At 37.1% G+C, this 24651-nt stretch overlaps 1 protein-coding gene across 2 annotated transcripts in view; it reads right to left on the bottom strand.

Moving 5' to 3' along the window:
* The window catches only part of LOC122134328 (transmembrane protein 132C-like), a 112076-nt gene that overhangs the window by 54096 nt on the left and 33329 nt on the right, over positions 1-24651 (bottom strand). The window contains exons 1-2 of one of the 2 annotated variants that reach the window (XM_042778897.1): positions 24245-24493; positions 23251-24157 (exon numbers count right to left, since the gene is read on the bottom strand). In XM_042778897.1, the coding sequence (XP_042634831.1) occupies positions 23251-24143 (893 nt within the window). In that variant the 5' untranslated portion in view covers positions 24144-24157; positions 24245-24493. Of the gene's footprint in view, positions 1-23250; positions 24158-24244; positions 24494-24651 lie in introns of those variants that run through there. The other variant, XM_042778895.1, reaches the window with a different exon arrangement.

Here is a 24651-nt window from a genome sequence, read left to right on the forward strand (position 1 = left end):
AAAGGGTAATTGTGACTTTTTGTTGCCAAGAATGAACACATTCAGCACTTAAAAATGTAAAATGGGTTTCAGTTGAAGGTAACAAAATTACAAAAAATAATGGATTTTTAGATTGTCTATTCAAGTAGAACTGAAACATGTATGTCAAACATTTACAAGAAAGTAACGCAGTTTTTGTAAAGCCATCGACTGTTAGTATTTTAACAGTCACTGTGCAATGATTGTCTATATGTTCCTATTGAATAGAAAGGTAGTTCTAATGTTTTGTCTGAATGACTTGATTTTGAATTGGGTTTGCTGTGTTTTGATAGAGTTAGTAAATGTAGAAAAAGGTATTCAGCATTTTGAAATGTAGAGTTTGTATTTATTTAACAAAATAAGATTTTCTATTTGGCTAATTGTGTGATGTAGGTGTGTTGCTGTGTTAAGAGATTAGAAAAAGTACTTTAAGTATTGGTAAACGCTTGTTAGCAATTGAAAAAAACTGTAATTAATTAGTCTAGTTCACCTCTTTTCATTACCACCCTCGTTAAACGTATTGGGGCATGGCAACATGGCAAATGGGAAATGAGATTAATGCTGTCAGATTCGTAGCCCTCACCAGACTAAGATAATCTCTTTGCGGGCTTTTAGCGTTTTCTTGTCTTACGCACGAACACAATCTTGAAGGAACACACACGTAGTCTCTTATCCTTTTTTTGTGCTGAAATAATGAGGCGGTGATTAGCTGGGGTCTCTGCTGGGTTTGAGGTGAGGCTAATATCTGGACCTGGAGCTCTGCTCCAACACCTCTGTAAAGCTCTGATAGAGACACATGCTGGGCTCAAGCCAAGCACATCCACGTTATCAGCACACAGGCCCTCCCTGAAATTCAACTAGAAATACTAATTGAAGCAGAATAACATTCTATATCAATAAAAGTGTCTAAAATATGGTAGAATGTAGAAATGCAATGGTTCTCATTCACTAATAATTGCATACAAAAGCACCTACATACTTTAGTTTACACTACATCAGATGTCAACTGAGAATATATTGATTTCATTAGGGATGGTGTGTCAGAAGAAAGACTCATTCACATCGCGAATTTCCGCAGAGATTCAAAACAGGTGTGTACGCACATAAATTATATGTAGCTGTTGTTCTAATGTTGAATTCCGATTATTTGAAATAAGGGAGCTCATAGCTGCAGATAGTAATTAGCCCAAATCAAGGTGGGAAATAAATTCTGGCCCACCAGCCACAGTGAATCTGTTGTGCTTGGCTTCCTGTCCTACTTCACTTGAAAAGGCTAAAAAGAAAAAGAAAAGAAAATTAAAGAGAGAATAAGAACATAACACAAGAAATATAATTAAATAATTTTGTATCATTTTCTTTTTTAAATCCTTTTTCAACACAAAGAAATTGTGCTGGTCAAAATATAAATATACATGTAGATATATACATGCATATATTTTACTTGTTTAAGTATTTGTGTATATAAATATATGCTTTATATTATAATATTTACATTTAAATTTCTAATACATTATATATATATATATATATATATATATATACATATATATATATATATATATATATATATATATATATATATTTACTGAATATTATTATGTATATGCATGTTGCATATGTGTGGTTTTAGCTGATTCTCCTTTATGCATGGTTAGTAGCAAATGAGACCCAATGTGAGCCACAGCCTTAATCCTTAAGAATGAGGAACACGGTCCTGTTGAGTATTCAAAGGAGGCTCTTAATTACCAGGCTTAAGCATATCACTGTATGCTGCCTTTGAAGCAGCAAGACGGATGACTGTACACCTGATCGTCCTTGTGAAATTCAGCCTTTATCAGGCATCATCCCCTGTTATATGCCCTAATGCTGTAATGAATGCAGTGTGATACAGCACCCTAATCCACAGGAAATAAGATTTCGAATTATCGAATCTGTCTCGTGTACCCGGCTACAAGAATAGCAGTTTGATAGCACACATTGCTGGGATTCCCATCCATTATTACTCCATTCACGTCGATATAGATCTCGGGAATTGTACCAGTGGTTCATTTTTGCTGTGTCCTCTGGTCATCATTTGCTGGAAAAGTGGAGATTTCTATAGAACAGAGTGATTGAGCGACTCCCTGGTGTGACTGCTATTAGCAACTTCCCTCAGAGAGAAGCGCTGTCACCCGCCTCACCAAGCGCATCTGTGTTTACCATCAGACTAACTCAACTGCCATGCCTGGGGAACCAAGCTAATGGAGCCCATTAATGAGTCTGATGCAGCAAAGCACTGTGCTTCTTCTAATCAATGAGAGGAAAGTGCACTACTGTTTCTCAGATTTGTTACAGAGACAGAGAGGAGGAGAGGCTCTCTGAGCGCCACTGAAGACAGATGGCAGAACGGGAGTCTCACAAGTGGATGTATTAGACCAGCATGAGTCAAGGATAAAGGCGCAAGTACGTAAAGTGCAAAGCGCCACATAAAACTGCAGTTTTATCTGAACAGGCTAACATTGTCATCAAAATAATTGTAATGCTGAGTGTGGACTTCTGTAGATATTTTCGAGGGGCAACAAATCATTAATATTCAAACTGATCATGAATATTTATTCTGATAATTATTAGTCATTATATATATTTACTGATAATGAATATTTATATGATTCAAATATAAACATTCAGATGGAATATTTAATGTCAAACAATAAATAAAGGTTGGAAACCATATTTTAATATGATCATATATGCAACACTTTTTAAAATAAAATTTGTAACGGTTATTATAATTAACTAAAAGTAAAAGCATAAAAAATGTTACTTGATTTCAATTACACTTTAAATAAAATAAAATAAAATAACATTTAAAAACATATACATACATATATATTTTATTTTATCAAGGCAACATTTCTAATTTTCATTTAACTTAAATTGATGTACTAAAATGACAAACTAAACCTGAAAAAAAAACACTGTATACAGTAGACATTTGCAAAAACAATAACAAAACAAATTACTAAAACTTTAACTAAAATTAAAATGAAAACAGAACATAAAAAAATTAAAACTCATTTAATTTTAATTTAATTTAATATTTATATTTTATTGTAAAATGTACTTCAATAATCTTTGCTTTTGTAACGGGGCCAATGAAACGTGAGGTGTGCAGATCAAGCTTTTATTTAGAAACATAGTCAAACACAAGCAGGGTCAAGTCAGTAAACAGATATGTTGAGGGCAAGACACAAGAGTATTCCAAGAGCATGCGTGGGTCGTCGTTTGGCGAACAATATCCAAGGGGCTTGACAAGAGGGGTAATCCGAGTACACAAGCAATAGTCCAGGCAGGGGCAAACAGAGTCCAAACGGCAAGACGATAGGGCAATCCAAAAATACAAAAGCAAGAATCAAAACACAGGTAAACAGGCTAGGCAAGACTAAGACTAAGACTAAGACTAAGACTAAGACTAAGACTAAGACTAAGACTAAGACTAAGACTAAGACTAAGACTAAGACTAAGACTAAGAAACTAGGAATGGCACCATAAGGTAGCTATCAGCTATGACTGCGATAAACACTAATCAATACTCAGCCCTGAATGGTGGTGTGAGACGGATTATATACTGTGTGTAATTGGTAGCAGCTGTGTGTGATGGGTTTCAGGTGAACTTGTGATTAGTGCAATGGAACCTGGGAAATGCAGTCCAGGGTGATGTGTAACAGTCTGAAGTTCATGGACAGGCTTCGTGACAGCATTACTCACAACCTCAATTTTACAGCAAGGTTTGGTTTCACTGTATTATCATTTATAATTAAGTAATTTAACCCATCCTGCTAATTTTAAACAGTTTTTTATTTCAAATATTCCTGCACTCAATGTATAGCACACATCCATACATTTCTTTTTCTTTTTATAGTACTCGTCCATGGACATACTGGGCAAGATTTTTTTAATAAAGAGAATAAAATGTAGATTTTACCCAGATAATCAAAGAATAATTGACAGACATTTGCAGTCCTCGACATCTGAAGAGTCAATCTGAAGAGACCTCCAAACGTTCTCGTTCCAAGAAAAAAAAAAAAAAACCTATATACATATCATTGAAGGACAGAAAGCTGGAGCTTCCTTCCACACTAATTACGAATATCAAACGGAATAACTGAATTTTCACTTTAACCTCATCTGAATTATTTCACAGCCACGTCTAATTTCCTCTTTAAGTGCTTATGTATTATTCCTTGGAATCGCTGCTCGGTGACTGTCCGATTGCCTCACACGCTAAAATGAACGTGGCTGCAAGGACATGAGCGTAACTTTGAACCTTGTGCTGATTAAAATCTTCTCTGACAATGACAGTTCAAGTGTGTTCGGCTCGGGCAGCCGATTCTTCTCTGATCATAACCTTACCCGCACAGCCCTCATGGAGCAGAATCAGATTAACATAACTATATATAAAACTCACTAGTCACCACTACTGGCACTCCACAGCTGTTAATGAGATACTATAAAATGCCCTGTAAATCCTGTTCCTTGCTTTAAAGCCGGTTACTTAGGAGCATCCGAGATCTGTCTTTGCAAGGATTGTGTGCCCTCTTGCTTATCAGAGAGGGAATGAGTCAATTATATGAGCTGCCTTTATGTGTCTGGTACAAGCTGCATCGAATTTGACAATCTCCATGCCAGTTTTTAACAGGATAGTTGATGCAAAAATGAAACATTTTCTCATCATTTTTTTCACCTTCGTGTCATTCCAAACCTATATGCTGTATATGCTGTTTTTCCTAAATTTTATAATTTTGTATCTCTCAAATGGACCATTGACACTACTACAATCTCAATTAGGAGTCTCAATGTTACATATGAGAGATAGGTGGCAGTAATGCACCTATAAGTCTGCGATCTGCCATAAAGCAAGAAGAAGAAGACGTGTCTCATGTCGGCTAAAGAAGAAGACACTAATGTGCTCAGGACAGTTCGGACATTGCGGTGAATCTGAGGTAGAAAACGATATAAATACTGTTCAGTTTCTTGCACAGACCGATCGTTTTGTGTCTTTACATCAATGTATCATCACGAGCCACAGGGTTTTATTTGGTTTTGTTTGTGTGTGTTTTTTTGACTTTCAAAACCGTGATTCCCATTCACTTACATTATATGACTGACAGACTGCAACGGTTTGAGTTAAAAATCTTTGTTTGTGTTCTACTGAAGAAACAAATTCACCTATATCTTGGATGTCCTGGGGGTAAGCAAATCAAATTTTCATTTTTGTGTGGACTATTCCTTTAAGAATGTCTGGTACACCCTCTGACAGTCTCAGCATTGACAAACAGAGCTCTGAGTTCAGAAGACAAGACTAAGATGGGGGGAAAAAAGCACAATGTCAAGTGAGCTAAAAATGCTGGAGATTTCAAATGAGAACCATCTAAATACTGAGATCACAGTGCGCTTGAAACAGACTGCCACTGACTGCAAGACCAGAGAGAAGGAGAGGCGATGCATGTGGCATGGCCTTCACAGCTGACTCATTTCCCTCATCTTCTCTTTACAGTTCATTCTAAACCCAGCCAATGGTTTTACAGAGAGTGGCCTCGGAGATGAGTTTCGATTAACCTTTCAATACAAAAGTAATCTCAGCTACCTATTCAGCCTTTTCAATTGCAATTTTTCTGTCTGTAAAATAATCAACAGCTGAAAGGAGGGAGGGTGGCTGCAAGTACACAAAATCGTGCCTGGCAATGTGATGCTGTTGTAGAGACGCTTGGGCTGAATATAGAGGGGATGAAGTGGGGAGCACACCTGACTAAAGATGAGAAATACAATAAGGTGTGTTTTCCATCATAATGGGTGCTTAGAGTTGTAAAACAAGACAGGGATTTCTGCTGCTGGCATGAGGCATGATACAGAACTGAGTGTAAGAGTGTTTTCACTGTCTCTCAGAGATACTCACAAAGTAATTCAAAAATATCGCCTAATACTGTATATATACGTACATACAGGTACATAATGTAAATACATATATATATATATATATATATATATATATATATATATATTATATATATATATATATATATATATATATATATATATATATACATATATATAATACTATATATATATAATATATATATATATATATATATATATATATATATATATATATATATATATATATATACACAGGTCCTTCTCAAAAAATTAGCATATTGTGAAAAATTTCATTATTTTCCATAATGTAATGATAAAAATTAAATTTTCATATTTTTTAGATTCATTGCACACCAACTGAAATATTTCAGGTCTTTTATTGTTTTAATACTGATGATTTTGGCATACAGCTCATGAAAACCCAAAATTCCTATCTCAAAAAATTAGCATATCATGAAAATCCTCACTAAACGAGCTATTAACCTAATCATCTGAATCAACTATTTAAATCTAAACACCTGGAAAAGATTCCTGAGGTTTTTAAAAACTCCCAGCCTGGTTCATTACTCAAAACCGCAATCATGGGTAAGACTGCCGACCTGACTGCTGTCCAGAAGGCCATCATTGACACCCTCAAGCGAGAGGGTAAGACACAGAAAGAAATTTCTGAACGAATAGGCTGTTCCCAGAGTGCTGTATCAAGGCACCTCAGTGGGAAGTCTGTGGGAAGGAAAAAGTGTGGCAAAAAACGCTGCACAACGAGAAGAGGTGACCGGACCCTGAGGAAGATTGTGGAGAAGGACCAATTCCAGACCTTGGGGGACCTGCGGATGCAGTGGACTGAGTCTGGAGTAGAAACATCCAGAGCCACCGTGCACAGGCATGTGCTTTTGAACCAGAAACAGCGGCAGAAGCGCCTGACCTGGGCTACAGAGAAGCAGCACTGGACTGTTGCTCAGTTGTCCAAAGTACTTTTTTCGGATGAAAGCAAATTTTGCATGTCATTCAGAAATCAAGGTGCCAGAGTCTGGAGGAAGACTGGGGAGAAGGAAATGCCAAAATGCCTGAAGTCCAGTGTCAAATACCCACAGTCAGTGATGGTCTGGGGTGCCATGTCAGCTGCTGGTGTTGGTCAACTGTGTTTTATCAAGGGCAGGGTCAATGCAGCTAGCTATCAGAAGATTTTGGAGCACTTCATGCTTCCATCTGCTGAAAAGCTTTATGGAGATGAAGATTTCGTTTTTTCAGCACGACCTGGCACCTGCTCACAGTGCCAAAACCACTGGTAAATGGTTTACTGACCATGGTATTACTGTGCTCAATTGGCCTGCCAACTCTCCTGACCTGAACCCCATAGAGAATCTGTGGGATATTGTGAAGAGAAAGTTTGAGAGACGCAAGACCCAACACTCTGGATGAGCTTAAGGCCGCTATCGAAGCATCCTGGGCCTCCATAACACCTCAGCAGTGCCACAGGCTGATTGCCTCCATGCCACGCCGCATTGAAGCAGTCATTTCTGCAAAAGGATTCCCGACCAAGTATTGAGTGCATAACTGAACATAATTATTTGAAGGTTGACTTTTTTTGTATTAAAATCACTTTTCTTTTATTGGTCGGATGAAATTTGCTAATTTTTTGAGATAGGAATTTTGGGTTTTCATGAGCTGTATGCCAAAATCATCAGTATTAAAACAATAAAAGACCTGAAATATTTCAGTTGGTGTGCAATGAATCTAAAATATATGAAAGTTTAATTTTTATCATTACATTATGGAAAATAATGAACTTTTTCACAATATGCTAATTTTTTGAGAAGGACCTGTAAACATAAAATGTGAGTATATAAAACGTATAGATATCTTTTAGACTGTTTTACAGTCATTTAGAATACTGTCTTACTGAAGTGTCTTTCCACAAACTGTTTAATGTGACTAAGAGGTGGCATGAATGCATTTACACAGTTGCAGGAAAGAGCACAAAACTTCACTAGGTTTTGAAACAGAGCATGTACTATCACAAGAACATAAACCCGACAGCAGATACACCACGTAGGCATCTGACATTTCAAAACTTTCTCTAAGTCTTGTATTGACCCGTCTCAAGCTTTGCTGACAGATGCCAGCTGCAGTTCTGACAAGTGCGTTGAAAAATGCATTCCTACAGCTAAAATGATTATCGATTCCTTGTGACTGGAACAGTCTTATTAGCGGTCTTATTAATGCCACATTAGAGCGAAACTATTATTGCACAGACATTGACTTGAAGAGGTCACAGATATCGTCATGACAACGTCTGTTCTTTCCAGGTCACACAACCTCTATTATAGTAACAGATGTGGACGGGCATCACATGCTGGCGCAGATTTCTGTGTGAAAGTTGCAATTAAGTATGACAAAACAAAGATTTGCGAGAGATATAACCCTGAAGTTATCACCACAATAGAAGCCAAAGAGAGAGCGAACAAAGGCCAGGGCAGCATCTGCTGGGGTAAATATGAAATCATGCTATTACCAAAATAGCATGAGATGCCCGTAAATGTAATAAAATGTCACTGTGGAAGAGAAAAAATATGATAATTTCAGTGGTTTTATTTTTTTATCAACAGATTTTTCCATTAACGTGCAAAATGAATCATAGACTTTTGCTAAGAATTACATTTAGGACCTAGAAATGGCGTTAAGCCAACATGCCTCATCTTTGTGTCATTTTTTAACCTTTTTCCTCCTCTCAGAGGAATGAAATGACAGGAAATGTAAACACTTTTAAAACAGAAGGTTTTTTCATGGCCACCCTCTAATTAAACTAGACCAGTGCAAAGAGAGTGGGAAGAGAGAGGAATGGGGCCAAATTATGCAGTGATAGAAGAAATAAATGAAATATGAAGACACCGACAACCAAAATGAAGAAATAACAATTGAAAGCCTTTCATGACACAAACTACTCAACCGGTGCACAAAGAACTCAATGCTAAAATAGTATCAAAAGCTTGTCTAACCTATGAGACCCCAATGATGCAATAATTTAGATTCCCTGCAACTTACATCCTGCAGAACATCAGATGGGAGTAAAAACTCAAGGACGATAGAAAATATAAGCCTGTGGAGCAGCAGAAAGTCCTCATTCAACCATGATTTTAAGCAATATTAAGTATCTTTATCATTATAGTTAGCATCCTTTATGTGAATAGACCTTAAGTCTTAAAGTCCTGATACATGCTGATAGTAAAGGAAAATCGTTTTGAAATGGACTAAACAGGCAGAAAAAAAACACAAATAAATGAAATGTGTTGGTCATTTATGTAGGACAAGCAAACTAATATGTTTCCTTGCCAGGAGAAGAGCAAACATACAGCTTTTTCATGCTCTTACAGGAGTTGTGGGATGGATGCCCAGTAAATCATTTCAAAATTGAGGTCACAACCAGGCAGGAAGTGGTGCGAGTTATACTCTAATCAGTGCCACTTCAGGCCAGTCCTTCATATATCGGCCACCTTTGCTATCGTAAGTCTTTCCTGACCTGGGTTTCATGCCAAGCTGATCAAAAATTACAAATCATGCATGAGATTTTGGGTTAAGGTGGATCATCCCATAAAGATCCAATATTTAGATGGGTTTTGGAGAATTGAAGGGGATAATCACCAGCAGCTACAGGAGAGATTATAAACTGACCAATGAGATGAACAAATTGTGTGCCAACGGAGCACTCGTTTTATGAAGAAAAGGTTATGACTGTTGCTCCTAAGACGTAACTTTGTGACAGAGGATTAAACGTGGTTTAGTTGTAGAGCATTTCAGCTCCAGACAACCCTTGTGTTTAGTTGTTAAAGCATTTCAGCTTTTCAGAAACTGCAATCATTACAGCAAGTGCATTGCAGAGAGATTATGGCAAATCTTCAGCTTTTCAGATAAACAGCAGGAAAGAAACATGAATGAAACGTGTTCCACTCATGCAAAATTTCATTTGGAAAAAGACTTTAACCTTGACTTCTGTCAGTACTTCAGAGAGGAAAGAAACATGAATGAAAAAAAGAGAGAATATTTCAAAGCGGAGACCAATTTACAGAGCATCAACGCTAAGAAGATGCAAATGACAAATCAACAGACAGCGATATGCAAATGACGTTGATCTAAAGTTATTACCACCACAATTAGTTTTCGCAATCATCAAAATATTTCAATAAGGATGGTTACAACTCATTGACTATTCATTATGTTCTCTAATTAGATCATAAATTGTAAAGATAGCATGAGCACGAGCCTTTGACAGATACTTCTGGTGAGAAAAATGTAGAGCAGAATTCTTTGAGCATGTGTTAATAAAAGTCAGAGAGCAAAAACTTTGGAAATAAATGTTGTTTGTTGAGCAACATGAAAACTTAATGCACCATATTTATTAATATATAGAAATCGCATACCACCGAAAGTAAACTATAAGCCCAGTGACCCATGACACACAACACACAACACAAGGCTGATAATATGAAAGAATGTGTGCCTTGACAAAAAAAAAAAAAAAAAAAAAAAAAAAAAATATATATATATATATATATATATAATATATATATATATAACAATTCGATAACGATAACGATAACAATTCTGCAGAAAATACATAAAACGATATGAAAAAGTGTTTTCAGACATACCGCTTTAAGCCATTGCTTGTTGCTAATGATAAATTGCTTGGTATTCTAAGATCATTTGTTCAACATCTACACAATCTGTCATTGGATGTAGAGAGACACTGACAGACAGTTGTTTCAGTGTTCAGTGATTTTGTTACATACCCTGACAATGGAGCGATGTCAAAAACACTTTAGTATGTCCTTCTAAACTTAACTAAACTAAACTTTTTCCTATCTCTTGCTTATGCACTTAAATTACAAGTTTAATTTCCTTCTGCTGGTGGCTACACCTTTTTTTCCCACTTTGGCATACCTGTGAAGCTTAATAAAACCCATAGCACACACTATTTTTAAGGCATAATTTGCAAATAATGTTCCTCAAGCTGTATAGTATAATAATTGTGAGCCAGCATTTTTGTACATGATTGTTTTTTGAGAAAAAAATGTTATGCGGGGTTTGAAAAAAACTAAAATGTTAAATCACTTGACAAAAGGCAATATGTTCCCAGGATCCTCAAGCTGTATAAAATAAACATCATTTGTACTCAAAGAACAACAGGGAACAACTGGGTAAATGCTCCTAAATGGTATGGGGCCAAAATGTCCTTTCCCCTTGATTTGATGAAATAAACACAGAAGATGATTGTGCATCCTGCTTTTGGCGATGGGGAATGAATTTTTTATTTTTTTTTTGTAAATCCCTGGACACATATATTTGTTATATTCAATTTTATTATTTGTTAATGGCTCAGTGAGGCTGGGACTAAATCAATTTGAGCTGATCTTTAAAAGCCAGCGCATCAGTGAGCACATTAGCCTGATTTGCACTTCATTATGTGCACTGATGGGCAGTGCTGAACAATCACATCAGCAGGTGCAGAGTAGAGTGGAGGCAACCAAGGCAGGTAGAGCAGCAAGAGTGTGTGCGTGTGCCTGTGCGTAATGCACAAGTAATTGCCTTTCTAGAAGAAGATGCAAAAGGTCCACAGAGAGCTATAGCGGGTGTTCCACTGTTCTTTTCAACAGTAAAAGAGTAAACTAGGACTGCTTGAAAACAGAAAAACACATTTTAAAAAATGTTTATTTTTCTGAAATGTGTCATCCTCTCTGCATGCTTGTAATTCTTCAAGGATTGCTTTGGGATTTGCAATCTGAGGTTGTTGTGTTGCTTTTAGGTTTCTTGATGATTTGCCAGGCAAACTTTTACACAGAAAACCCATTATAAAATTGCATCAAGTTTTATATTTTCTACATCTCATTTACTATAGAATTTCCTCATTCCCTCTCTGAATGTGTCTTGCATGATTTTGGTATTATAACATTAATTTAATTTAAATTTGTTCCCTAAACCACATACTTACACAAGGCAGAGCAAAAAGATTAAACTGGTTCAAACTAAGATTCATTAGCAGCAGATATTTAACGATGATAACTGGAAAGCATATTTTTGAGCTAAAAATGCACATAATAAATAATAATATGAGTGTTTATCCAATTTATGTCTTGCGTTTGGTTCAAGTTCAAGTCATCTGGCAAATCTTGTCATCTGAATCTTGTGGGAAAGATTCATGCAAATTAGGCAGGTTATGTAAAATATCTTTAATAATCTTTTAAATGAGCTGTTCACTTTGTAATACCCTGAAAAGCATTAGTATTTTTACGCCATGGGTTTCCTCTAGAATTTGTAATGGGTTTTAAGAACACTGGTTTTCCATTTATGAATACAAGGTCTGTGGTTAACATGACTTGAAAAGCATAGGATATTTTCCTCTACAAACAACGACTTCTACAATCTTCTACTTTTAAAAATACTTATAAAAATATATATTTATTTGACCAACTTGAGTTTTAAAGTAAACAGCTCACATTTGGGGTATAAATGCATGCAATTTTACATTGTAGAACAACTTAAAAGTCTCTTTAAGCGATGTTAACCAAAGACCTTATTTTACTCATAAATCGAAAATAGCTATTCTAAAAACCCATTAGAAATTCCCTATGGAGCACATTGCGATTGAGCCTTCCAGGCTGCCCTACAAATTGACTACATCCTACATCTCTATATCGAAAACTGCTCTTTTGTACAGAAACTGTTCCATTTAAGTCAAACACACCAGTTACATTCAGGTGAAGAATTCATATTTGGAGGCCACAGTAGAAGCAAGCATAAATATTAGAACTTCCACTGTCTAAACAACCTTCAGCTTTGGCTAAAAGTCAACATTTGCAGACAACTTATTCCCACAGTGACTACCTATAAAGTCCTATTATCGCATTAGACAAGTGCAAATCTGATGAGTCTGGGAGCAACTGTGCGGATGGTGTCTGTGCGGATCTACTTGTGAGTGCCGGAGGACAACACATCACCTCTCCGGTGGGTCACAGTTGGCTGATCTCTCTCCCCAGGGGCCGACCTCTCCGCTGAGAAAGGCATTAGAGAGGGCAGCTGTGGGTTTTAACAAGGTAGCTGGCTTCGTTTGAGCATGTGTTACTTATTCACAGCTGAAATGCTCTTAGCGCAGCTTATGTTTGACATATTTCCCCCTCTGCTACTGCATATTTACAGAGGCCATTGAAAAATCCTCAAGGGCATGACAGGCAATGTGGTGTATTTGTAGCCTTCAGCTTTTCTGTAATTCTGAGGTCTCTGCCCATATTCACGCCCTTGGTATAAAAAATAAAAAAAACACGTGGGTAAAAGAGCTCCTCCAATATATCAAAAATACTTCGGTATCACTTTTAATATTAAAGTGCTTTTTCATGAACCATCAAACCGGAGCTCCTCTTAGCTTTTCACATGCTACCAATCACTGTGGTCTGTGGGAATATTTCAGCAAAACATCTGATGGTCCAAATCAGTTATGAGTATGATGTACAGCTCGTAAGTGTGATGATGAAAATTTGTGTTACACATTTTCTTATGATCTCACGATAATAAAAAGCTACACAACAATACAATTTTCAACAGAACCTGTGATTTAAATTTCAGGAGCAAAAACGACGTTAGAGTACGTTTATGTTTGACTACTTTTTTTTTTCTTTTCTTCTATGAATCAATTCATTGTCGTTCAAAATTTTGATTCAATTATTCATTTTTGTCAGTGCTAACAAAATTCCCATAAAAAAACGTATTTATCAAATATATACAGATATGTTTCTTTTTTCTTGACAAGAATTGCGTTTATTTAGATGCAGAACATTTTTACCACTGCATTAAATATGAAACTCAGATGCACACTCCAACTTCACCTAAGATTCAGATACTAGTCAAACGAGTGCTGAAAACGTACAGATGATGAGGGAGATTCAGTAGAAGAGTGAACTGCAGTCAGATGAGATGGCGTCAGTAAAAATAGAGCACAGTGAAGTTTATTATTAAGAAGTGGAAGGTATTTGGTGAACACAGACTCTTACTGGATCAGAACGTCACTCCAAACTGGATGAAACTTGATGAGGCCTACAGCAACTATGAAGCAGTTGCAGGAATTTATGACAAAGAGTGGTCATTGTGTGCAAAAGCTCCTCCTCAAAAAAGGCCACATGCAGTCACAAATGAGCTTTTGCCAAAACGCACCTTGAATATTCTGAGGCATATGAGACTAATTTGGCCTCAACACCAAACGATATGTCTGGCGGGAATCCAATACAGCTCACCATCCAAATAACAGCATTCCTACAGTAAAGCATGGAGGTGGTAGTATCCTGTTATATGGTTCTAGAAGGAAAAATGGATGGGGCAAAATACCATTAAATTCTTCAGGAAAATCTGCTGCCCTCTCTTAGAAAGTTGTCAATGGGAAGAAAGTTTACCTTCCAACATGACAATGACCCAAATTACACAGCAAAACTGAGCACACAGTGGTTGAAGGAGAAAAAGGTGAATGTCCTTGCATAGCCCAGTCAGAGCCCAGACATAAACCCCATTGAAAATCTGTGGAATGACTTGAAGACTGCAGTCCACAAACGCTCACCATCGAACTGAACTGAACTTGAGCAGCTCTGCAAAGAAGACTGGGCAAATATTGCAAAGTCTAGATGAGCAAAGTTAGTAGAGACCAAGACAGCTCCCAACAGACTAAAGCAAACAGTGGTTCAACTAAATACTGACACAAGGGGGTGATTCTTTTTCCAACTCAGTGATTCTGGGTTTGTTTTTGTTTTGTTTTTTGTGTTTTTTTTCCTGACATGTTGGTGTTATATATTTCACTTGGATGTTTTACATTGCACTGAGTAAATACAGCTGTATAAAAAAAAAACTGTGTCTGTCTTCATTTCAGGCTGCAAAGCAACAAAATGTGATTATTTTTAAGGAGGAGATTCTTTTATCTACCCACTCTGTGTGTGTGTGTGTGTGTGTGTGTGTGTGTGTGTGTGTGTGTGTGTGTGTGTATACTTTTGATTGTGTGTGTGTCTGCTCACAAATGCTTCATTATATGCAAAAGGCTGAAAAAAGGCTCAAAAGGCTGAAAATATCATGAAAATTTCATATATTTGGAGATTAGAATGGAAGCCAGCTTCAGTATACCTTGCATATGGGTAAAAATGCTCCTCAAATAAATCATGATCACTACAGTATTACTATTAAAATTGTCCATGGATGTATTACGGCTTCTTTAAATATTTTTGGGACTCACTCTGAAGTGCCAGTATTAAAGTGCTTTTTCATGAAACATCACACCAGAGCTCCTTTTATTTTTTCATACGCTACTGCTCACTATTGTCTGTGGGACTATTTAAGAGGAGTCCGACTGGACCACATCTAATGGTCCAAAACAGTCGAGTCTGATGTGTAGCCTGTAGGTAAAAAGGCATGATGAATCGCAGCACACGCAGGATTAATCTTTCTCATTAACAGCGAGATGTGAACTGGAGCTATGCATGACCGCACAGGAGGTGTAGAGGCTCTTGTTAAGAATTACATCAGCCGCATTTAATTTCGCGACCATGGAAACCACCTATATCTAACACTATATCTAACATATGAGGAAAATTAGCATGTGAGTCAATTCAAGGCTGTTGGGATACAAATATTTTTTAGAGCTTATTAAGAGTCCTAATTGGAAAAAGTTTGGCACGAAGCACCACCATTCTAGCTGATAAAGCTTCTTTTATTGTAATATTTGAAATATTATTATAAAGAAAGCAGTTACTTGGAGCAGTGCAAACAATTAGCAAAGGCAAGGGGTGAAATCATTAAACAGCTGCACCACTTAAGCATTTTACAAGCAAAAAAATATGTTTGTGTACATTTTCTATGGATTATAGCAGGTGTAATTCATCAAATCATGATCAAATGGTGGAGAAGAACATTAAAATAAGGCATATATCTACACTACAATTCAAATGTTTGGGGTCAGTATGATATATACAGTAACAGCTACTGAAAATTCAGCTTTGCCATCGCAGAAAAAAATAAGTAAATAAGTAAATAAAACAGAAAAATGCTGAGAATAAGAGATCTCTATCAAAAAACTGAAAACATCCCTTAATGTTTGCATGGCAGTGTAAAATTATGCAAGGTGTAGTAATGCATTTTAAAGAGTTCATTTAGGTGTCTGGATTGCTGTACTGTCTCAGTACAACTTTGGACCTGTGTCATGCAAATCACATTCAACACTAAATTTTTGGCCATGTTTGTGCTGCTATTTGATTTGCATCATGCCATGCAAACTGAGTGCTAACACAATCCAAACAACATGTGCAAATAAACAATGCTATCAGTGAATTCCCCTAAGAGAGTCTGTCTCAGGTTTATCAATGATAATTTTTCACACTTAATCTGAAAACAGTAAAATCCTGACAGGTTCCTGTTAGTAGATAGTGCTGACAGAGCAAGAATCCCAGGAGACATTCAGGGAAAAAAAAATAAATAAAAAATAACAGGGACACAGTGAGAAGGAAAAAATATATATGTTTTTTGTGCATGAAACACCACCTTGTTTTGTTCTTGGCTGTTCTTCACAGGGAATTATAGTTCTGGTGGAGGTTGCAGAGATCAGTGTTCACAGACAATGTCAGGGTTCTTTTTCTTTGACAAAAGTCTACAGATTTTTTTGTGGATAGGGAAGTGAGTAGGGCTCACTGTAATCTGTTATGGCTGTGTATTTATGCCTTATTAATAGCCTTTTTTAACACTTTTGCAACTGCAGAGATTACACCATCATATGATCATCAATGCATGTCCTGTTATCTGATGATTCTGGGATTACTGGACCCGACAAGAGATCCCCCCCACAAGCTGATCAAGGCTTAGCCACCCACTACACACTTTTCCAGAAGCTTCTGAGGGCTTTGCACCAAATCACATGCTTAAAGCGAGAGATAAAGGCCAAACCTCCAAACCAGGCTCAGTGGTGCTGACGGCCAGAATGAGATCATTCCCAAGCCTTGAAGCACACTTCACCAATCCCCATCTAGGGAAACATCTTTCACTATTAAAGTCTTCCAATTGTTCTCCCCATCCAGCAGTGATCAAAAAGAGAAGTACAAGAGGCAGACAGGTGTTGTAAGATCAATGGAGTGTTTTACAAATAAATAGCACTTCAGTGTTTCTACTTCAAAATTTCAAAATTCAATGTGTTACTTGCAGTTTCTTCTTAATTATTATAGAAAAAAAAAAGTCACACATTTAGGCCAAAGCAGGCGAAGATGAAAATCTTTGTCATTATTTTATCTAAAATAAGAAAACAGATACACATTACAAATACACATAATATACAAATGAAACAAACAGTGCTTTATTTTTCAGGTACAGTAGGTGTATTAAGCAGGAGCATTCAAGAAATTGACTGAACAAATATGAAAATAAAACACTATATACAGTTCACTTTATAAATGATCCTACACTCATTCTTATTAAAGCAACTGTATTAACGTTCTTCAGGCAAGAGCAGTGAGTGATTTTTCTCATGTTTTGTTGTTTTTTTAACATAAAAGGGTTCTCACAGAAATTAAAATTCTGTTATCATTTACTCACCCTCAAGTTGTTTTAAACCTGAAAGATTTTCTTTCTTCTGTTGAACATAAAAGTTATTTTGAAGAATGTGGTTAACCAAACAGTTGCTGGTCCCCGGTGACTTCCATAATACAAGAAATAAATTAATGCAAGTTTCGGACAACACAAGAGTGAGTAAATAATGACAGAATTAAAAATTTTGGGTAAACTATCCCTTTAATGACAAGTGGCAGCAATGTTTAGTACTATTATTCTGCTGTCACTTTAAGACGTACACGCATCTAATATACAAGCATGCATCCATTTTTCTTTCAACTGTTTACTTTCACTTTAGACATAACCAACTGTGTTTATATGTAAGCCATGTGTGGTTTTGACAGTATTAGCGCAATCAGACACAAAAGATAACTTAGTCCAGTAATCAGGTTCTGTTTGACAGGCTTTTTAGTGTGTGTGTGCAACAGGTGAACACGCTCAGACCAAACCAGCTAGGCTTTAAAAGACATGCAAATAATGTAATTTTGTGACTGCGAAATGGAGTGTCCCATGATCATAACTCTAACACTGAGTTAATATTTTATGTGAATGCATGTCAGGTTGTACAGTATATTGAGACGGCGGTGCAAGGACTGCAACCGATAGAATGTGCACTACAGAACTATACTACAATGTTTTGTCAAAAGCAGATTGTGGAGAAATTTTAATCATCCACGATCCAAAATCGTGAAATATCACACCACTAGCAAACATTAAAAAATTTTACCAACCCCGAACTTTTAAACAATAGTGTTAAAATGCATTCAAAAGAAGAAAAGAAAACCGGGGACCTAATTCTGTCTTTTACAACGAATTTCAAGTTTAAGCCAGCAAAAACTCATATACCACTATCACAGACAACAATTTCTCTCTGGGAATAAGTCTGGTTCTTCAAGTCAGAAAACAAACTGATTTACTCGACAGTGGCGGCCTGCTGCTGTGAACCGCGGGGAGGAAAAATGAAAAGTGTCTGAGCACTGACCATCCACAACACTCAATGTTACTCATACTGATTATAGTTTAGACTAACAATCTACCTCACATCAGAGAGAGGCGAAAGAACCCATTCCTCCCAGGACCCCCTGGGTCTGCGCAAAACAGGTGAAGTGAATAATAATTAAAGAAAAAGAATCATCCAGTGCCTTCAGTCAAATAATGACAGGCAATGTGCTGAAAGGTTGAGAAATTCATGGGTGGGGATGCATTAAAAATCATTACCAAGAAATGTGCACACTACGATTATTCACTGCGGGCAGCCTCTGATTGCTTTGTGGAGGGAGTCTGTGTGGCAAGCAAATCAAACTAGAGCTTGAGAGCGAATAAGTTTCCCCTGTGCACAAATCACTAATTACTTATTAATGGCCAGATGAAGAGAGTCTGTGCCTTCAAAGTAAACACCTGCCAGTGACCCTGGAGGGGCAGAAGGAAATTGCAAGGAATCGCTCTGTAAACTGTGATGGCAACTAATCAAGTTTAGTGGCTCTTGCAGCCTCCAATACATCGGTGAAAAGGCCAATTCATAGCCCTTGCTCTAAGGGGACACTGAAAATAAATGTACAGAACAATCTGTGAGAGAGAGAGAGCCAAACAATGGATGAAAGAAATTCCATTTCAGGAACATCAGGAAGAAACACGTATTGTATCCATACAATGAAGGTGAATGGGGACCAAGGAGAGGCACGTTCAAAATTGACGTTCATCGTACAGAAAAGAGCAGCTTGTAATGGGAATGCACATTAGATCGGGGCCATATCAGTTAATGTATTGTTCAATATTGGACATTTACACTTTTTTATATTTAGATATCTAACACCTTTAGAGATAAAAGGACTTTAAAAACACCTTTAAAAACGGTTAAATATAATCTTTAAGAAGCATTTCTCAAAATGCAAATCTATTTTTCAGTGTACAGTACATTATAATACAATTTTTTAGCGAAAGAACAGATTTTACTTTTTTAGTGTCTCATTTTTAATTTATTTAGACAAGAGCCAAATTTTACTATCAGCCATAACAAAAATAAGTATTTATATCAGCCAGAACATTTATATTGGTGCGATCCTAGCATGGACAATCTATGTGGAAGAGCTTTGGTGTTTCACACACACACACACACACACACAAAAAAATTATATTTGTTTGAAACAACTTCAAGAATAAACAAATGATGACAGAATATTCATATTTAGATGAACTATCTCTTTAAGAATGAATATTTTATATCAGAACGTGATTAATATATGCATAAATGTGTTCTATACCCACAGTAAGACATATTAAAGTGAAAGGATTATTAAATAGAGGACAATGGATCTACAGAATTGCTGTGCTTAAGAATAAGTGTGAAAAATGCATTATGGATGGCCTTTAAATCAGCTATTTAAACATAAACCTTTCGGTTATTCAAAAAGGAAGTCAATAAATAATGTGACCACAGGGCTATTAAAGTGAAATGCCATAGTTATATTCACATTTACATTTTACATTTACATTTAGTAATTTTGCAGATGCTTTTATCCAAAGCGACTTACAATTGGGGAATACATAAAGCGATTCTTTTTAAAGAGGCAAACAGACACAGGAAGTGCTCATAATACAAAGTTTCAGGCATTGTTCAAATAAGTACAATCTAGAAAGGGAAAGAATGAATAAACAGAAAGACAACTTTTTTTAGGATGTTTACCATTATTCATTTATTTGACACACCTTCAAATTCAAAACAGATTCATGTTTATGGACCAGTCAAATGACCGACCCAATCAACTTTTGGTCATTTGTATTCATCAACAAGTTGTATATGCTACTGAAATAAACTTGGATGAGGAAAAATATCTCTGCTATAGGAAAATAAAAAATGGTCCATAAGGAACGATTATTCATTTGAATGTATTTGCATATTTTCTACTGGGACATGCAGAAATCTGTAAGATTGTTAAGTCAAAATTACAATACAGCGGGGGCTATTTATCTTTTGAGAGGTTGTTAATTTGTTCGTGAGGGAAGCGTGTTACCATTTGCATTATGAATCAGGTGTAAATCCCATCTCAGCATGTTCTCAACTGCTCTCCAAACCACTAATGAGGCAAAAAGCAAGGAAGGGCAAGCTCCAAATACACGACACTGACCCAAGAATTAAAATAATACATTTAAGAGCGTGATCATCACCAATAAACATTATAATCTTACTGTCATGAGTTCTATTCTCAGGGAAAGCTTAAAAATATTGGTTGGTGGGAATTTTAAGAATGGTTGTGAAATTTAATAAAAAAAAATCTTGTTTAAAAATAACAGCTCGTTACGGAACACATGAAGTTTGCCCAGAACAGAATCATACCGCCAACACTATCTGTATGCTTTATTATAATAAATATACATCTGACGAAAGTGCTCCTGACAGAAATGTATTTATTTCAACAAACATATTAATTAATTTATTTAAAGATTTTCATTTGCCAATTATTTGCAGCAGCAGTTCAACCATGCATGTAAATTCTTTCATCTATACATGCTGCAAAAAAACATGAAGATGCACTTTAAATCTCAGTCCTACGGGTCACACAGTACGTGCTGTGTACGGTGTATTCATTTGCACATCATGCTGTAGGAAGTCTGGCATCAGATGGGGTTCTCGGGAGCTATTCTGTTTTACCCTGATTGTGTTAAGGCAGGGAAAAGCTGATCAGTGAGCATTTTTATCCCTAGGCTGTTGATTAGATGAGGAGATCTGGCTCCTACAGCTCCAGCGACATGAACAGTTTGAACCTTGTGTTGCTGCCCAACGTAACCTCTTCCCTTCCCCCTCCAGCACCTATACAACTACACAACACATCAACAGGCAGGAACCCTAGAGAAACAGCCCTATCAGAAGAGCTCAGCTGGTCACTATTTAAAAGAACTTTTTGGTTGGAACTTGGAGTTTAGCCCAAGCCAAGAACAGAGCTGTGCCTATCTCCAGGGGTTGAGGGGACTTGGAGCCATCACAAAGACATTTAGGCATCAAGTAAAGGAAAGGAAAAAAGCGAAAAACAAAAACCAACCCTTTTATAAGATCTTATCACCAGTCCGTATTAACACAGGAGGAATCAACGTCACTGAACAGTTTCCCACAGCACCACATCACCCAAGACATCATAAATTGACTTGCTATTGAGGACTAACCTTTTTCTTTCTGCATTAATTAAAGCTGGCCTGATAACTCTATTAGAAACTGCTGTTTCTAATGTTAGAGCACCCTTGGAGAACATTTCCAAAAACAACGCATCTGCCAGGAGCTTCTTTATTTCTGTCTACATCAAAGGCAATTCATTTCTGAGCTTTTTATTTCTGCATGCTGAGCTTCATTTATTATTCTAGTAAACATCCACTATTCGCAAATGAATTAGATAGGAGCAAAACTGTCTCGTATTGAGACCGGAACATTTAAAGTCCGTTAATCATGCACAAGATAGTGGCCGAGCTGTAACCCAATGCTAACCGAGGTTGACAAATTTGCCAAGGTTGTCAGAGTATAATTCAAAACATGATTTAGACATCAGGCATGAGAGAATACAAACAGGAACAAACATTAATTTCTCTCACGGTCATTTACTCACTTGCACAGAATGTCTTTAGTCGCTTCATCAAATCCACTTTTTCTAATTAGAGCTCAACACTCAATGAATCAATAAAGAACTTTCTCACTTTTGCACACTGGGTTGTGTGGAAAATTAATTTCAAAGAGGTCATCTTTCGTAGTTTGCACAGCTCTTCCCTGAATAATTAATTTGTATTTAGTCTACTAATTAAGAGTTAAATCTACTAATTGAGAGTTAATTTGGTAGTTGTTTTGAAAGAGTAATCTCATGAATTGCCTTTGGGCTACGTAGGTGTCATGTAATAGATGTCAATTCAAATTTTTAAATATGTTCTCCTAGAAGGTGCAGTGGTTTTATAATACCCATCGTTAAAGAGCGATGGTTTACAGGGGGGGAAATATGAAAAAACACAAATAATAAATTGCAGCTAAATGTGCATATTTACCAGCTTTTGTAAAAAGGGGGTGGGGGGACTTCCTACATCTTTTGATGATGTCAAAGATTGTGTGATTATGGTATTTTGATGTAAACATGGTAGAAGCCAGTCAAATCAGACAGATTTCAACATGTTGCATGACATGTCCTCATCCTTGAAAACCACAAACAAAACTACACAAGGTTAAAGAAAATTCAATTCAGGTTTCATTTAGGGTCTCATTCTTCCCAAAAAATGAATTTCCAAAATCCTTTCTTGACTTTTTCAGTCATTTGTGAAGATGATAATTAAAAGCTTTTTAAAAGTCATCTTAAAAAGAACAAAGCTGCTGTACAAAAACTAATTTAAGTAATTTATCTATTCAGCCTACCTTAGAAAATGTTTTTGTGCCAAGTTAATTTTGAATACAACTTCCAAAAACTAAAAATAAAAAAGAAATAGTTTTACTTTTGATAATCAAATTTCATGATATTTGCAGGTAAAATATTTTATCAGTGCTGCATAGCTTTTGGGGCGAAGAGTTGGGGGCAAAAAATGTCATCACAAATTTGTCAACAAAAAAGTGTTTTTTCATATGTACTTTTGAACAATTATCAAAATGTCAGATCTGCTCTTTTCCATAAACTCAAATAAAATGAATGAATCAATAAGGTATTACTGTGAAAAGTATTACTAGAGTTTGTCACTCACCTTAAAGTGAAGATCTCTACTGATGAAAGGGTGGAGACCGCTAGGAAGGCTGACACTGTCTCCCTTTGCCTAATGGGTCTGGAAGGAACCATCACCACAAAGTTACTGTCCAAACGCAGCTCAGAGAGCGGCTGGAATAGGCGCACGCTGCCGATCCTGCGCATGGGTGTGGGCCCTAAAAAGTAACCAGCAGGGCCTAGTTGCCCAGTGCGGATGGAATTGGTCTTGCGGGAGTCCTCCGAGCTGCATTCCCCAGTGTCGGTGGATTGTAGCATGTAATACAGCTCCACAGGAGTGCCTTCAACCAGCTCGGGAGATCTCTGTCGACCTGGTATGACACTAGGGGGACTGAACCAGCTGGGCAGAGGCTCCAGTTCAGCCACACACAGTCCGAGTTCCCCTTTCAGATGACAGGTGCCTCGTACCTCTTGGGTTTCATGGAAGGCAAACATCCTGACACACGGCAACTTGTCCAGGGCAGTGTAGTCATCCCAGTCCCGGCCCACAACGTAGAAGAGAACCTGAACCTTCGGCCAACTCGGGTGGATTCGCTCACTGATTATAAAAGTCTGCACTTTCCAGTTAAAACTAAAGAGTGGAGAGGAAGTGGATGATGGTGACATGGATGAAGGGTTACTGAAGAGTCCTGGGCCCAGAAGCTCCGCAGGCACGGGCTGTTCCACATACAGCGGCCCGTAACTGGCGTTGACCGACGGCATCTTTCTGGCCTTTTGGATAAAGAAAAGTTCCGTACGAACCTGTAGGCTGGAGTTCCTCATAATGTCCTGGTTGGCCTCTTTCAGGAAGAAAGCCGACTCTGCGTTCAGCACCTGGTATCGGACCGGAAGATACGTCGGGATGGCACCGAATCTCTGCAGTCCTTCCATCAGCATCCGACTGTGGATGACTGACAAATAACAGAGAAGACAAAAAATACATCACTCATCCATCTATCAGACCTCTAAACCCAACCTAGCTACTTGCATGCTCTTACATGTTCTAAAGCTAGAGTCATTTGTCTACCGCCCCATTCTGCAATCTCATCTCCAGGCAACTGGACTCTTTTATTGAATGCCTTCAACCAGCAGTTCACTGCAGATATTTGGGGTGATGGAAGGACCCAAGAGGCTCCATTGATTTTGCGTCACAGTGCTAGTCTGAGAGAAAGAGATGCTGGAGATTTGTGAGAGCTTGTGGCAGACAAATGCTATTGGTGCTTAAGGCAGACACTACAGCACAGCAGGAAGATGCTTATATACCACTGTGCAACATGAAGTACTGTATTCCATGGTTTGTTTAAAGGTTTTGCCTATGCAATATATATTAAGTCTGGGGATATGTCTTACTGCATTTGTATACAGTGAGTTAACTTTGTTTTATTATTCTTTTAATGAAAATCAC

The sequence above is a fragment of the Cyprinus carpio genome, chromosome A21, assembly GCF_018340385.1.
Source record: "Cyprinus carpio isolate SPL01 chromosome A21, ASM1834038v1, whole genome shotgun sequence".
In the NCBI taxonomy this organism is placed as follows: Eukaryota; Metazoa; Chordata; class Actinopteri; order Cypriniformes; family Cyprinidae; genus Cyprinus; species Cyprinus carpio.